The 16,752-nt window shown below is 40.9% G+C and overlaps 1 protein-coding gene across 2 annotated transcripts in view; it reads left to right on the plus strand.

The window, feature by feature from the left end:
- AKT1 (AKT serine/threonine kinase 1) overlaps nucleotides 1-16,752 on the plus strand; it is a 124,521-nt gene that overhangs the window by 86,616 nt on the left and 21,153 nt on the right. For both annotated transcript variants that reach the window (XM_074291038.1, XM_074291037.1), the window contains exons 10-11: nucleotides 3,930-4,058; nucleotides 11,476-11,690. In XM_074291038.1, the coding sequence (XP_074147139.1) occupies nucleotides 3,930-4,058; nucleotides 11,476-11,690 (344 nt within the window). The remainder of the gene's footprint in view (nucleotides 1-3,929; nucleotides 4,059-11,475; nucleotides 11,691-16,752) is intronic.

Genomic DNA, 16,752 nt, shown 5'->3' on the forward strand with positions numbered 1-16,752 from the left:
AGTACGGATAGCAAAGTATGGCACAAAATGATCACTAAAGCCTCCATCTGATCTTTCTCTTTCCATCAAAACTCCCAAGAGTTTTGGGAACTCCAAAGAATGGTCTAGTCCACAGGACATTTCTTTCTGGGGTGCATATTATCCCATTCCCCAAGACCACCATGACACCGACTATCCGGCTCCTCCTATCCAAAACATTAATAAGTGCCCACGAAGAACAGTTTCTTCTCCCATAGATACTGCATCCAAACCTCAGTGTTTTCTGTTATTCTTTTAATTGGTATCCCTCATATTGGTGAGGGACAGGGAGGTTAGTGGGGTAGAACCATTTGAACAGAGTTAAACAGTCCATTTTCACCAGGTCCCTCACAAGAGGACGTATGTGGTGGCCAAGACCCTATTTGGGGTTTGGATTTTTGTTCTACTGCTTGTTGGCTGGAGGCAGATAACTTTCTCTGGACTTTAGCTTTCTTCACTGTTAAATAAGGGGGTAAAACTTCATACAGGACACTAAGTTGAGCCATACAACCGATCTTTTTTAATCCTGATATTCAGTGTGTTAGTTTTCCCACCTATTTTTTGTATTCCCTTCTTATTTGATAGATGTTCATAAGTCTTAAATAGCATGAGGTCAAGGATAGATCATCTCTGGGGCACGCCTCTTTCCTCTCCCCTCAAGGCTGACATTGAATCATTAATGACTACTCTTAGATCATTTAATCAGAGTGTAACCCATCTAACTGTACTATCATCTATCTCACATCTGTCCTTTTTGCTGATAAGAAAAACATGAGATACTTGGTCAAACATTTTGCCAAACTCTTGGTTCAAGTGTATATAGCATTTCTCTTATCTGCTACAATGTTAATCATGAAATAAAGGGAAGTGAGATTAAATGCCTGGCATGAACTCTTCTGTAAAAAAAAAATTAATGTCTCAATAATAATAATAATAATAATACTATAGTATTTATATAATGTTCTAAGATTTGGAAAACATTTTTCATGTTAATAATGCATTTGATCTTTACAATGGCTCAGTGAGGTAGGTTTTATTATTCCCTTTTTAAAGCCGGGAAACTGAGGCAAATATAGAAGTCATTTACTTAGTATTATATAGCTGAGTGTCTGAGATAGGCTTTCTATTCAGATCTTCTTGACTCACTGTACCCACTGCACCATCTAGACTCTATTTTTTTACATCACATTTCCACTGTTTTTCTCGATTCAGTTTTCTTTTGTGACAAGGAAAAAAATTTAAGCAGAACATCTGACAATGTTTATGCATATAATAATTTGTTCTAGTCGTTCCTTTTCTCTCTAAGGCAATGGAGAGGAAAGGTATATTTGATTTCTCCTCCCCACCCCCAGGGGCTTTCGTTCATTTTTCTATTATTGAAAATTCAACTTCTTTTTTAGTGATCTTTTTTGTTGTAAACATTGTTTATAGTGTGTTCTTAGTTTTGCTTGTTTTGCTCTGTATTGGTTCATGCAAATCTTGCTTGAACTCTATGAATTCTTTGTATTTCTCATTTTTTACTACATAATAGTATTCTATTACATTCAAAACCTTTTTTTTCCTTTCTATTCCCCAGTCAATGGGCACTTGGTCTATTTCCAGTATTTGCTGCTACAAAGAATGCTGCTATTAACATCTGAGCATATACTGGACCTTTGTTTGTCTACTTCCTTTGGAGTATAAGTCCAGTAGTGGGATAGCTAAGTCAAAAAGTACTTTTTCTACATAATTTCAAATGGAAATCTTGAATAATTAAGCAACTTGTGGTAATCCCCTGTACATTTTGAACATCAAAATATTCTTGGATTCCCAGAAATATTCAGTATAACAACCCCCACCCTTGTTCAACAGTTTTCTTCTTACACAAGCTGCCTTCAATTCCACTTAGACTAACTTGCCCTGCAGATTATTATTAGGTTAGTGGATCTTCTATGTTCTTTCTTTGAAACCTGCTTTCCTAAAACCTAGATTAGATATCAGCTTTGGGGGTCACCCTTTCTCCTTCTCTATCAAAATTCTTAGATGGAATTCCCCCCGCCCCGGTTCCCGTCATTTTTGTGTCAATCAGTTCCTCCTCCTTGGTGAGAACAAGGTCAAGAATAGCAGTTCCTCTTGTTAGTTCTTCCACCTTTAGAACAATGCAATTAGACAAGCCAAGAACTTATTATCTATCCTACTTCAAATAGAGTAAGGGAGAGAGCTGTAACAGATACTTAACTAATTGAATTCTCCCATCACTATATCATACCCCAGTGCCATGCTGTGGTTTCTGATATGCTCCAGGGACAATATTAATTAATTCTGTTTCTGCCTCTGTTGCTCTTATTCCAAAGGCTTGCACCCAGGTTTCTCTACTGTGGTTCCTTGATCTCCTCACTGAGTTTCTTTTTTAATATGTCTGCTATTTGTTAAGTGGGAAATAGCCAAAATAAAAATATATTTTATGTGTAAAATTATTTTAACATTTAATTTTATTTAAAATTTTGAGTTCCAGACTCCTTCTCCCTTCCTTCCTTACCTGGATTTGATAGCGATTACATATTGTTATTTCGAGCCTCTCTTCCACCCCCATTTCCCTTCCTTCTACAGTTTAACCTGTCTTATTGTTTTATAATAAGGTATGCCCCATTCCATAAAGCCATATTCCACTCAATGGGTCTCCATTCACCAATTGTTAGTGATATCTATCAAGTCCCATCTGCCTCATTATGTTAGGCATTCAGCTTACTTGCTACCATTCTTTGTGCATTTCTTTTATTATTCTAATTTTAAAAAAATAATAGCTTTTTTATTTTCAAAACATATACAAAAAATAGTTTTCAACATTCACCCTTGCAAAACCTCGTGTTTCAGATTTTTCTCCCTCCCTCCCTTCTCCCCTCTCCCCTAGGCACAATTTATGTTAGGCATATGCATTTCTTCTATACATATTTCCACATTTATCATGCTACATAAGAAAAATCAGATCAAAAAAGAAAGTAAACAACAAAAAAGGTGAAAATGCTTTGTTGTGATCCATATTCAGTCTCGACAGCCCTCTTTCTGCTTGTAGATGGCTCTATCTTGTGCTTTTCTATATAGACATCTGAGGTCAAGGCTATCTCCTTCCTTGGATTTTATCTCTTCTTATTTCTGAGTATCTCTTCTTCCTCCTCATGTGTCCTGCTCTCTTTCATATCTAGCCTGTAGATGTTTTTAGTTTTTTTTTTTCCTCCTTTGCCTCTTTATTTTAATTTTAAAGTCCTTTTAATTACATTTGCAAAACTCCACGCAAACGCGTTTTTACCAGCTTTTATTAAGTGCACTACTGACCTAGGGATGAGCTCATGATTTTTGTATACCAAGGCACTTTTGCATCCATTTCGACAAGTTATCCAGTAACTCCCACATATTTCTGGAGCATCAGTGGTTTGTGCTCAGAGCTTTGGGAGAGTCAGAAAGTCAAAAGACTTGATCCTATGCTTAGGGATCACCTCATTTGGGCAGGTGGAATCAGGGAGAAGGGAAATGCATGCCGCTGTAGGGCATTGAGCAGGGGGAACACTTCTTGATTATAGGGGTAGGAAGTATGGCACAGGGAAGGCTTTACAGAGAGGGGAGCATTGGAAGTCTGGGGAGACTTTTCCCTTTTTCCTTTTCTCTCATGTTAGTTTCCACATCTGTCTTTTTATTGCCTAGAAGATGAATAGCAAAGGTACAACAGGAGGAGTTCCTAGTTTGGGAATCAGGAGATTTTGGGTTCTGATGTGCATCTTGAGTGAATCCCCTTCCCGGATAAAACAGATTGGGGTCAGAGTCAGTGAATTCTGACCTTCTCTGATCTGAGGTCTATCCTAGCTCCAGAGTTCTCTGTTCTCTTGGGTCCAGTGTGTGATTTTAACCTTGTATTGTTTTGGACTTCTCCTGCTCAGTTGGAAAACCTAATGCTGGACAAAGATGGTCACATCAAAATCACTGACTTCGGTCTGTGCAAGGAGGGGATCAAGGATGGTGCTACAATGAAGACCTTCTGCGGGACTCCAGAGTATCTGGCCCCTGAGGTAAGTTGGTTCTGCCCTCCAGAAATCGCTTTTGTGGGCTTCAGTTTCTCCACTTGCAGAGTGAAGGGGTGGGAGCTGATGAGCACCATGGCGTGCACATGGGAGGTAAACTATCTTTTACCATTCTTCATAGAGGTGATTAATAATTACTTATCAACTGGCTAGGCCAGCTGCTTTGTGTTCCAACTCCGTTTTCTTGGGAGATTGGTACTTTCAGTAGATATTTGTTGAGCCTGATACTCCAAGAAGATACAGGGTTTGGATGATTTTGGATACATTCCTACTGCCATTGAGATCCTCTCTATGTGCTCTTGGTTTCATGCCATCTTTCAGTGACCCACGGTTAGAGATTTCTGTCTCAGTGCCTCACTAATGGAACTCATGCTATCTACTCTTTAGTAGAACCATTTCCTTTTTAAAAAATTATTTCCCCTCCCCCAATTACACATAAAAACAATTTTAACATTATTTTTTTCAAATTTTGAGTTTCAAATTCTCGTCCTCCCTACCTTCCTCCTGTCATTGAGAGGGCAAGCAACCTACATTATACATGTGTAGTCATGCAAAACACATTTGCATTTAAGTCACACTGTGAAAGAATCATAGACCAAAAAAATGCAGAACAGGGACAGTTAGGTGGCGCAGTGGATAGAGCACCAGCCCTGAAGTCAGGAGGACCCGAGTTCAAATCTGGCCTCAGACACTTAACACTTCCCAGCTGTGTGACCCTGGGCAAGTCACTTAACCCCAATTGCCTCAGCAAAAAAAAAAAAAAAAAAAAAAAAAAAAAAAAAAAAAAAAAAAAAAAAAAAAAAAAAAAAAAAAAAAAAAAAAAGGCAAAACAAAACACAAAACCCCCAGAAAAATAAAGAAGGTAAAGAGTAAGTATCGGTCTGCTTTCAGGCTGCAATTGTTCTTTCTCTGGAGATGGACAGCACCTTTCAGAGTTGTCTCACATCATTATATTGCTGAGAATTGCTAAATTGTTCACAGCAGATCATCATACAGTATTGCTGTCACTATGTACAATATTCTGCTGGTTCTGCTTATTTCACTTTGCATCAATTCATGTGAGTCTTTCTAGGTTTTTCTGAGAGCACCTTGCTCATCAATTCTTCTAGTGGGATAATATTCCCTCACAATCATATACAGCCACTTGTTCAGCCATTCCCCGATTTTTGGGTATCTTCTCAATTTCCAATTCTTTGCCACCACTGAAAGAGCTGCTATAAATAACCCATTTCTTTTTATAGGAAACTGAAAACAACTGCTAAGCACTCTAAGTATAAATACTTTGCAGAGGCCAAAGGTTGTTCTAATCCTGCTCATGACTTTCTCCTCTTTGATTTAAATAGTCCTCTTTCCTTTTTAAAAAAAGTTGACACATTTTGTTCTGATGTGACAAGAGCTTCCCAGCAAACCTCCTTCTAAAGCATTCCAAATGTCTTGGTTCTGGGAGTATAGTAGTAGCATTAACTTTGTATTTGATCAGAGTTTTGTTGCCTTCATTGTTCTGGTTGCTATGTATAGTGTAGTGGTTGCTGTTTATGTCGTCCTACTGCTTTCACTCTGTATCATTTCATTTTTCCTGGATTTCTCTGAATTGTTCTCTTTTTGCTTCTCTTTTTGCTATCTTTTATTACTCACATATAACCCACAGTTTCAACAATCACTCCATCATTGGTTACATATTTTGTTTTCAGCTTTTTGGATTTTCTTTTGAGGGGAAGAGTTGCCTTTTGCTTTTCTTTGTATTCCCAGCATTTGCCATAGTACCCAGCACACAGTAGGGACTTAATAAATGCCTTTTTACTGACTGTTACAAATAATGGGGTTCTGAACATTTTTGTACATTTGGGTTTTTTTCTTGCTGTCAGTTACCTCCTGGGGTATATCCAGGCCCAGTAGTGGAGTCTCTGGGTCAGAGAGTATGAACAATTTAGTAATTTTTCTTGTGTAACACCAAATGGTTTTCCAGAATGGTTGAACCAATTCAAAGCTTTACCAGCAGGTAATTAGCATGTCTGCCACTGTTCCTTGTAATATGTTTTTAACTTGATGGATGTGAGGCAATACTTCAGGGTTGTTTTAGTTTTAGTTTTCTCTATTAATGATTTGAACATTTTTTTAAGGGACGACTGATAGCCTGTATTTTTTTAATTATTCATATTCTTTACCACATATTTATTTAATAATGGCTCTTAGTTATATAAATAAGTATCCATTCTCTAGTAATTTTGGATGAGAACTGTTTTTTTTTTTTTTAAACTAGCCTTTTCTTTATCCCAGTTGTGAGCTTTGTTGGGGGTAAGGGCGGGGAGAGGGAGTGTTCCTCTTTGGGTTTACCCTTTCTTCTTTGATGGCTAAGTTCTGTATTGGGTGCTGAAAGACCCCCAATTTAGGTAAAACACAGAAAAGAGGTAGGATGCAAACACAGAAAATTATAATTTATAATATTACAAGATTGGTGCACTAGAGAGCCATTAAAAATGCTGTGTAAGGTCCAAGGGAAGCAGATACTACTGACAGAAGGAGTCAGGGAAGGCTTTTTATAGGGTGTGGACTTTAAAATTGTTAAGGAGTTCAGTGAGTGGGAGGAGAGGCAATGCCAGGTGTCCACCTTGGGGGGTAGTGAGCTCCCCATCACTAGAGATGTTTAGGAAAATATTAGGTGACATCTACTTCCTTTCCCCCAATTATCAATAATAGTAGCTTAGTGGTATAGTAGTAGATAGAATACTGGACTTGTTGTCATAAAAACCTAAGTTCAAATCTGGACTCAAGACTAATAACTGTTACTGTGGGTGAATGACCTAAACCTCCGTTTGCCTCAGTTTCCTCATCTGTAAAGTGGTAATAATAATATGTACCTCTCAGAATTGTTGTGAGAATCAAATGAAATAATATTTGTAAAATACTTAGTGCAATGCCTGCACATAGTAGGCATTTAATAAATGCTTTTTTCTTCCTTTTTCCTTCAGTGAGGGAAAAGTATATAGTGCACTGACTGTGTCCTGGATTATCTGTCCTTTACTCGAGGTCACCTTTCGGTCCCCACTTGGAAATGAAGTCCTGTTTTTTGCATCCCAAGGTCCCAACCTTTTATTTACCCTCACCATTGTTGGCCCACAGTAGCCAAGAATCTCCCGTTTGGCACCTTTACTTCCCATTCCCCACTTTGCTACCATCCCTGGGAAGGTCTCAGTTTTTCCCTCTTTCAAATGAGGGAATCAAATTAATTTCTTTTCCCTCTCTGGGATTTAATTTTTCTGTTTGTAAATTGATGGTATTTGGCCCTTTGAGCTCTGAGATTCTACATTCTGTGATTGTTGGCTTGGCTTAAATTGGGTTTTGGAAGGAACACGCTGTTTCGTTTAATCACTGCCCATCCTCTAGTCTGGATAGTAACTAAAAGCTAATGTCAATCATGTTTGGACTACTGTGAGGAAGATTTGAGTTACCCATAAGGGAGGTGGGCTACTTCAGTATCCCTGGACTATCGCTGGACTAGTCAAAGACAGGGAGGATGACCACTTAGGGATTTTGTAGAAAGAGATGTTCATTCAGATATGACTGGAATTCTCCTATTCTGTGACCTTAGCTCTGTCCTGTGGCTCCCTAAACTTTATTAGCTGTGCTAAGGGACAAAACCCTGGGACTAATGTGCTGATTTTTGTCCCATGGCCTCTTGCCACCCACTGCCTCTTTCCCTGAGGTGGGAGGGATTCACATGCTTCTTCAGTGTGTAGATGAGAATACTGAGTTTCAAAAAGTTAAGTTTATTTGCTTGGGGTCTCACGCCAACATGGAGGCTAAGCCAGGGCTTGCATCCAAGTGTCCTGACCTCCTGTCTGGTGTCCCGGTCATGGAGTTCCTTTACTGCATGCATGCATATGTGTGTGTATGTGGGTTTAATCTTTTTTTGCTTTTTTATATGTATATTTGAATTTGAATTTTCAAGGTTTCTCCCTTCCACTTGCAGGAAATAAGATAGCCATTAAACGTATGAAGTCATACTATATGCTTCATCTGGGATTAGAAGTACTACTTGTCATTATGCAGGCCTGTGGGGCTGTGACTTCATCCCCCATAGCTGATATCTCTTCCTTTCAAGTGTACCAGATTCTTTTACCCACTAAATCTCAATTAAAAGAGCCTTGAATTAGAGATTAGGAAAAGGAAGGGTATAATCATTTATTTAGCTCCTAGTACAATAAAATTAAAATCAATATAAAAAATAAAATATAAATAAAAGCCAGGTAACTGTGCTAAGCACTTTATTTTTACTCATTTGATCCTCACTACAGCCCTGTATTATAGGTGCTATTATTTTACCAATTTTAAAGTTAATGAAAACTGAGGCAGGCTGAAGTTAAGTAGCTTTTGATCCTCACAAAAATAAGGGTTATTATTATTCCCATTTTACATTTGAGGAAATTGAGGCAGGCCAAGGTTAAGTAACTTTTCTGGGGACACACACCATTACTAATTGTCTGCTCTTCCTGACTATAAGCCCATCAGCTTATCGATTGCACCACATAGCTGCCCCTCGGGCATGTTGATTTGAGCTCTGTGTGATTTGAGACAAGTCACTTTACTCCTCTCTGCCTCAGGTTTGTTCACCTGTAACATGGATAAGACATTCTAATATTGCCAGGTTCGTGAGGTTTGGAGGAGAGTACTTAAGAAAAAAATTAAAAACCTTGTGGAAAAGTGAGTACTTGTTGTCTGTGAGGGCACCAGGAAAAGAAGTTATTATTGGAATTCAGTAGGGAGGGAAGGACAGAGGGAATAGAGGAAGGGTCGTGAGCAAAAGTATACAATTAGGAAAAGGGCAATTTTTTTTTTAATATTTTAGGGGGGTGTGGGAGGGTTCTAGAATATTTTTTTTGTTTAATAGTTTTTTTATTTTTCCAAATACAGGCAAAGATCGTTTCCAAAATGTTCTCCCTGCCTTCTTTACTTCCCTCCTTTCAAAGACAGCAAGCAATCTGATATAGGTTAAACATGTACAGTTCTTCTAAACATATTTCCATATTCATCAAGCTGCACAAGAAAAACCAGGTCAAAGAGGGGAAAAAATGAGAAAGAAAAAACAAACAGCAACAAAAGGGAAAACACTATGCTTTTAGCCACATTCAGTCCCTATGGTCATCTCTCTCCGGATGCCGATGGCTCTTTCCATCCCAAGTCTGTTGGAATTGCCTTGAAGCACCTTATCATTAAAAAAGAGAAAGGGCATTGTTTTGAAAGCTAAGGGAAGAGGGGATTCCTTAGAAAAATCCTAAGGGAAAACGTATGAGGGAATGGGGTATTTGGGCTGGGGGAGGTCTCCAGCCGTGTTTGATATATCTCCCTCTGTGAGTTTGCTGGTCTATGCTGGTACAGGAGATAGAAGTCGTGTGTGTTGAAGAGGTAATTATGCCTCTGTGGTGGGAGAAGGCGAGGAGAGGTGGCTCCCTCCCTACCCTTGATGTGAGGGAGAAGAGAAGCATGGCAGTGAAAGTCCCTGTCGCTTTGCGGGTCTGGGGCGGATAGGAGAGGCTGTGCTTCAGAGGGAGAGACACTCTGCGACCTCCTGTTAGGCCCACGCAGGCCCTGGGAATCTAGGAATCCCAGCGGGGAGAGGCTGGGCAGCTGTGTTGGTCTGTGTTCTGTGGGCAGCTGCAGTGACAGCTGTCCTATTAGGGTGAATTACCCAGAGAGGCTGTAAATAGACCTGAGGCCAGGGGAGGGACTGCAACCTGATCCTCAGCCCTAACCTTCCCAGAAGCATCCCCCATCCCCCACGTGCTCAGTGATAGGCAGGGAGCTTCATGGGCAGAGGTGGCTCTGACCACACCAGAAATCTCCCTTATAGGATTTAGACCTGGAAGAAACATTAAAAACTCGTTTTTTCCCATATCACCTTCATTTCATAATTAAATATATCCTTCCCCTCCCCTGCTCAGTGATCCTTCCCCAATAAAGTAAAAAAGAAAAGAAAAAGATGGAGAGCAGTCAAGTGATGTCAGCCAATGCATTGGCCATGTATGCAGTGTTCCACACCCAAATCCCCCAACTCGGCAAAGAAGGGAAGGGACTGCTTCTCTTCTCCAGGGCCAAGGGTGGTCCTTATAATTACATAATATTGAGTTCTATTTTTGTTCTTTCCTCTTATATTGTCATTCTAACCCCTTCATTTTATAACTGGAAAAGCAAGGTTTTTTCCAAGGTCACATAGGTAGTAGTAGTTGGCAGAAATGAGATTAGAATCTAGGTCTGCTTCATATTTTACTCCCTGCGGGAGGTAGAGGACCCAGAGTGGGATGGTGAAAACGGGAGGGAGTGCCTTGACAAGGTACTTTGGTGGGAGAGACCATTGAACAAAGACTCTAAACTCTCTTGCTTATGCGTCGTGTGATCTTTCTTGGGCTCTCCTTTCTCCAGGCCCTTGGATGTTGGACGAGGATCTGTTATTTTAGTCCTATGTCACTGAAACCATTCCCACAAAAGCTTGATGCCCCGCTGCCAGGAGGCTGGTTCAGGGATTCCCTGCTAGTGCTCCCGCTTCTGTAAGGTGATGGGCTCCTCCTCTCTGAAGGTGTCTGAGCAGAAGCTGGCTGACTCTCAGAGGCTGGAGAGTGAGTGACCTTGGTTCAGTGGGAGCTTGGAGCAGAGATGTCTTTCTAATAAACATTGGAGGTTAATCTCTTTCTGTGTAAATATTACCTTCATATTAAAAAAAAAAAAAAAGTCCAAAGGAAGAATCTCATTTACGCCTCTTGTCTAGCTAGTCTTTATACATCTACGGTACTTTCTAAAACTGTTTCTCAATAATAGTCACAGTAACAAGGCCTAATTTAGCCAACACCTCACTCACTCACAAGTAGTAAAAAGCATTAGTTTCACCATTTTATTGCTGAAGAAACTGGGTTTTAATCTTAAGCCATTTGTCCGGGTAAACCCAGCTCATAAAGATCAGTGCTGAGACTTGAACCTCTCTCTCTCCGTGCCCAGCATTCTTTCCACTTCACTGTACTCCGTACACTCTTGCTCCGTTATCGCTGTTAATCCTCACAACAGCTGGGCGAGACTCCCAAGGGCAGGCCAGTCCTGCCTCCATCTTGGTCTGAATGTAATCTCCTTAGAGCAAGGACTTTATTTCATTTTTGCCTTTTTGTCTATAGTTCTTGGTACAAAATAGGTAACTAGTATGTGCTGGTAGGTTGATGTTGGAAGGACAGGGATTATAGAGAAAGAAACTGTCACAGTGTCAAAATCACTTAACACAAGAGGGGCTAGTGAAGAAGGGGCTAGATCTGCGAGCCCCTTGGCAAGGCACTATAGTGGGAAAGACCCCCGGCCTAAGAGTTTAGTCCTAATCCTGGAATCTTTGTCTAGAGTTGATCCTCACTCTTGTTTCCTTGCCCCTCAGGTGCTAGAGGACAATGACTATGGACGGGCAGTGGACTGGTGGGGCCTGGGAGTGGTCATGTACGAGATGATGTGTGGCCGGCTGCCCTTCTACAACCAGGATCATGAGAAGCTGTTTGAGCTGATCCTCATGGAGGAGATCCGATTTCCTCGAACGCTGTCCCCGGACGCCAAGTCTCTTTTGTCAGGGTTGCTGAAAAAGGACCCCAAGCAGAGGTAAGCCCTGCTGGCTGCATCTTCACATAGAAAACGACACATTCATATTATCTGTGTTCTATCACATTTTTGCTTATTTTGTGAAATATTTCCCAAGTACAGTTTAACCTGGTGCCAGACCCAGAGTCTGTTTGACAACTCTGTCCTAGAGCAATTAGGTGACTGGCACAGGATCACAGCGCCCGTATGTGACATTAATCAAAATTGAGCCATGTCTTCTTTGGCTTTGAAGCTAGTTGTCTATGCTGCCCCTCAGAAGGAAGAACTTGTAAACTTCTAAACATTAGAACTGTTCAAAAGTAGTACGCACCACTTCGGGAAGTAATTAGCTCCCTGTTTCCACAAGGGTCTAAGGCAAGATTAGATGCAGTAGTCCTTCCTAAGCTTGAGAGTGTGGAATTCAATGACATGTACTAAGTGAGATGAAGGAAATGCTCCAGGTGGCATGTGTCAGGGGACTTTGTAAGTTATTCTGCAGCATGGGCAGAAATTCTGCCCCAAAGTTAAAAAAAAAAAAACAAAAACATTATCATCCTTATATCATATCATATCCTCAGTTATCAGCAGCTCTGGTCAGTTATAATAGCAATTGTTTCTATTTCTATAGAACTTTCTGGTTTATAAAATGCTTTCCTCATGATAGCCTTTTGAGGATAGGGAATGAAAAATAATTCTTTTTTTAAAAAAATTTTTCTCAGTAGCATTTTATTTTTCCATATACATATAAAGATAGTTTTCAACATTCAACTTTGTAAAACCTTGTGTCCCAAACTTTTCTCTCTCTCTCCTTTATTTCCCCTCTCCCCAAGACAGCACAATCTGATATATGTTAAATATGTGCAATGCTTTTAAACATTTTCATATTTGTCATATTGTGCAAGAAAATCAGACCAAGGGAGTGGTTTTTTTACACCACAAGAAAAGGTGAAAATACCACGCTTCCATAGAGTCTTCATAGTCCGCTCTCTGGATGTGGATGACATTTTCCATCTAATTGTCTTAGATCACTGCATTGCTGAGAAGAGCTAAGTCTGTCACTGTTGGCCATCGCATAATCTTGCTGTTCCTGTGTGTAGTGTTTTCCTGGTTATGCTCACTCACTCAGCATCAGGCTTTTCTGAAATCAGTTTTCTATTCATCATATGAAAAATCCTTCTGTCTGCTACAGAAGCCTATGACAACTTGCCTAAGATTTTCAGTACTTATAGAGAGTTGTCAGAGCTGACTCATGTCTCCTGATTCCAAATCCTCTAGGGATGTGGAAGGCAAAATCAAACTTGGTCTGTAGGTTTTGATCTCTTTTGCATTCCCAGAAATCTGTAGACTTGTGAGGCCAGTCTGTAGAACTGGCCTTGTTTTGCCCAAGGAGGCATCTCCCTTTTTCCTCTGGAAGCCTTCTGAGCATGTGTTCCAAGGAGTCTTTTCCTGTTGCCCAAGCTGAATCCATCCTTATGGGTACCCAGCCAGGGCCCTGAGAAACACCCTGGCCTAGTTGGGAATCTCCACCCTCCCCTCAGGGAGCGTTTGTTCTGCTATTGCGCATGTAATTAGTAGTCCTGCTCTGATTCCTCTTGCATGAAGGAAGAAGCCTCTGGGTTCTCAAAAGTTGTTCTAAGACAATAGAAATCCTGTCATTCCCCTCAGTTAGGTTTTAAATGTGCCCCTTGTAACAGTCCTTGTCTCTCTTAACCAGGGGACCAGATAAAGCCATGTTGGGAAGGCTCGTCCTTAACAAGGCAGCCCCAGAGTGCCATAGCCACCCTATGATAACCTGCTAAGTCAGAGTGAGCTTGTGAGCCATTGGTGGAGGGAGTGCCAACCCTGAAGGAATTGGCTCTTTGAAGTATGGAAGAAATAATGTAGTAGAGGATGAAATAGGGTGTGGGTAGGAAGAGAGCCTGGGGGATATGGGGAGAGGAAGTTAAGCAGACAGGGATTCTGGGCCTTCTTGCACACAGATTACATACTTTGTAAATGGGAGTGGGAAGTATTAAAGCAGGCCTAAACACGGAGCTCCCAGGTTAAATTCTGAGTCTTTTCTTGTGTTGATTTAGTTTGCAAGGTTCCAATTTATATATACTGCCTCGGTGACAGTTGTTTTATTAAGCAAGGTTAACCTGGAGGTGGATCGCGGCCTTTGTGAAACCTGTGGGCAGAATCTCAGAGCTGAAAAGGCCCCCATTGAGTTCATTGAGTATGGAGAACTTATTACTCATTCCATTTTGGACAACTCTCATTATTTGGAGTCTGGTTACTAACTGAAGTAATTTGTCTGAGAATTTTGTTCCTCTTTGTCATTCAATAACGTTTATTGATGATGAAGAAATAACATTTTAAATGACCTTCAGGTAACCTTCAAGTTCAAAAAATGATGATAATTGCTGTTTATAAAGCACTTTAAAAGTACAGAGTGTACCTATTTTAAATGACCTTCAGGTGACCTTTGAGTCAAATAAATGACAGTAACAACAGTAATTGGTGTTTATAAAGCACTTTAAAAATACACAGAATGAAGCTGTCCCTCGGAGCTGCACTGGCAGAGCAGGTGGGGCGACAGATTTGTCTACCTACTCGCTGCTTCTGATAGTAACAAGAATAGCTCATATTTACTATGTTCAAAGCACTGTGCTAAGGGCTTTACCATTATTGTCTCCTTTGATTTTTCACAATAGCCCTGGGAGATAGGGCTACTGTTATCCCTGATTTCTTGTTCAGTGGCTTTTCATTTGGGTCCAACTCCTTGTGACTCCATTTGGGGTTTTGCTGGCAAAGATAGTAAACGCTTTGCTACTTCCTTCTCCACCTCATTTTATAGATGAGGAAACTGAGACAAACAGGTTAAGGGACTTGTCCAAGGTCACACGGCTGGTATGTGTTTGGTGTCAGATTTGAACACAGGGAGACCCAGGCCCAGCACTTTATGCATTGTGGTGCTACCTGGTTACCCCTATCCCTCTGTTTTACAGATGAGGAAAGTGAGGCAGATAGAAATCCAGTAATTTGCTCAGAATCACACAGCTAATGAAGAGAAGAAGGTCAGCTATGTACTCAGATTATCCTGAATCCTGGCGAGGGTTTTCTCCATGCAAATGCTAGAGTTAGCCATCCCCCGAAACACCTAGCTATCCGCTCACATAGGGAAGCAATAACAGAGCCGAAGCCCCGGATCTCTTCATCATTCCCCCCGGATTAGTGCTCCACCGGGTGTCGTGCCTAACCAAACCATTTCGGCCCTTGGGGCTGAGACACAGCAAAAGGAGGCTGCTTTCTCTTGGTTAACCAGACAGAAGTTGAGATGGAAGTTTCTGTCTGGCCCAACTTCTCCTTGGCCCGGAGTCTGGCGTCCTTGGTTGGAACTGCCCCTCCTCACACCACTGCTTGTGTCCCGAGAGCTAGCTGTGAAACTGCTGTGTGGGGCCCAAGGTGGTGCTTGTGTTCTGCTGGTCTAGGAGTTCCCGGCCTTGCAGCTGCTGCTTGGAGCATCCTCCTAAGGAGAGGAGCCAGCTGCCTCCCCTGGCCTCCCTGGCTGGGCTGCCACAGAGAAGAGCCATGGGAGCTGTTTGCATCCAGAATGACAGTCCCCTCTCTAGTATGATTCATAGCTCTTGCCGTTCCCTGTCCAGAGTCACGTGCTCCCCAGCTCTCCCCTAGAAGGAGGGCCGTCCTTCTGTTTCTTCCCCTGGAATAAGAGAATTTGCTTCAGAAGAGAGAGAATCCCATTGGCACTCCTGGGAGAATTAAGACCTGTTTGAAGAGTGGACCAAAGCAAACAAGATTGAACATAATTGGATATGGGGGATCTGTGACCTCAGTGATCTGGGGCCTCCACCCACTGGTCCAGATTACAGCCTATCTTGGCTCTCTCATCTGCTGTAACTCTGCATGAACCAGTTGCAGATTTATACGATGTGAAGAATCGGATTTAAGAGTAAATCTAAAATTCTTCACTTCAAGAAAAATTGGGTGAGGATATGGCTGGATACACATTTGAAAGGACAACATTTTGTTCATTGTGAGGCCCCAATAGTGTAATTTGGAGCCCAAGAAAAACTAAGGCCAGATTCTAGATGGAGCTAGGTGAAGTCCCATTGTCTCCTACCGTGGCCAGACTCTTCTAAAATATTGTGTCTAATCCAGGGCACCATGTTGAAGGAATCGCACTGACAGATTAGAATGTCCAGAGGGAGGTGACAATTTGAGAGGGCCGGAACTGTGTTTTATGTTAATTGGTTAAAAAGAACTAGAGACAAAAATTCCTTGAGGTCAGAGACTGTTTAAGCCTTCATCTGTTATTGTACACAGTAGGTTCTTAATAAATGCTTGATTAATTTAATTCCTCGAGAACTAGGATGGTTTCATTTTTACATTTTTTTCCCTTAGCATTGTGCCCCGAGTGAAGTAGGACCTTAATAAATGCAGTTAAGTGGCACAGTAGATAAGAGTGTTGGGTCGAGATTCAAGAACTCAGTTCTTGTAGAAGTATGGCCCCCGACACTTAACCCTGCCCTAATTTTCTCCTCTGTAAAATACATCTGCATAATAATAGTACCCCCTTCGAGGGTTGTTGCAAGGATATAATGAGATATTTATTTTGTAAAGCTATTTGTAGACTATATAATCTAGTTATTATTTTTATTATTATAAATGCTTAATGATTAATATTTTACAAAACTTAGTGGGGGAAGGATATTTCATAATCTCACTCTTTAAGAACCTGAAAGGTTGTCATGTGGAAGAGATTACAGTACTCCAGGTAATATGACTATTTATGGAGGTTGTGGAGAGGGCATCCCTTCTGCATAGGTTAGCTCACGCAGATTCCTTTCAGCCTTGAGATTTGGCCTTGGCTTTGGCAGAGTGATTGTCTATTCTAGCTTGCTTTCTTCTGGTAATTTCTAACATCTGAAGACCCCAAACTATGATAATTCCTCCCAATGATACAGAACTTTAATATTCAGAAAACACTTTCCTCTCTTTATGAAATAGTTAGGGAAAGTGGGGATTTGCCCATTTTACAGATGAGAAAATGAGGCCCAAAACTCAGAAATGGTTTTATCTTTCA

Source organism: Sminthopsis crassicaudata, chromosome 2 (genome assembly GCF_048593235.1).
Source record: "Sminthopsis crassicaudata isolate SCR6 chromosome 2, ASM4859323v1, whole genome shotgun sequence".
In the NCBI taxonomy this organism is placed as follows: domain Eukaryota; kingdom Metazoa; phylum Chordata; class Mammalia; order Dasyuromorphia; family Dasyuridae; genus Sminthopsis; species Sminthopsis crassicaudata.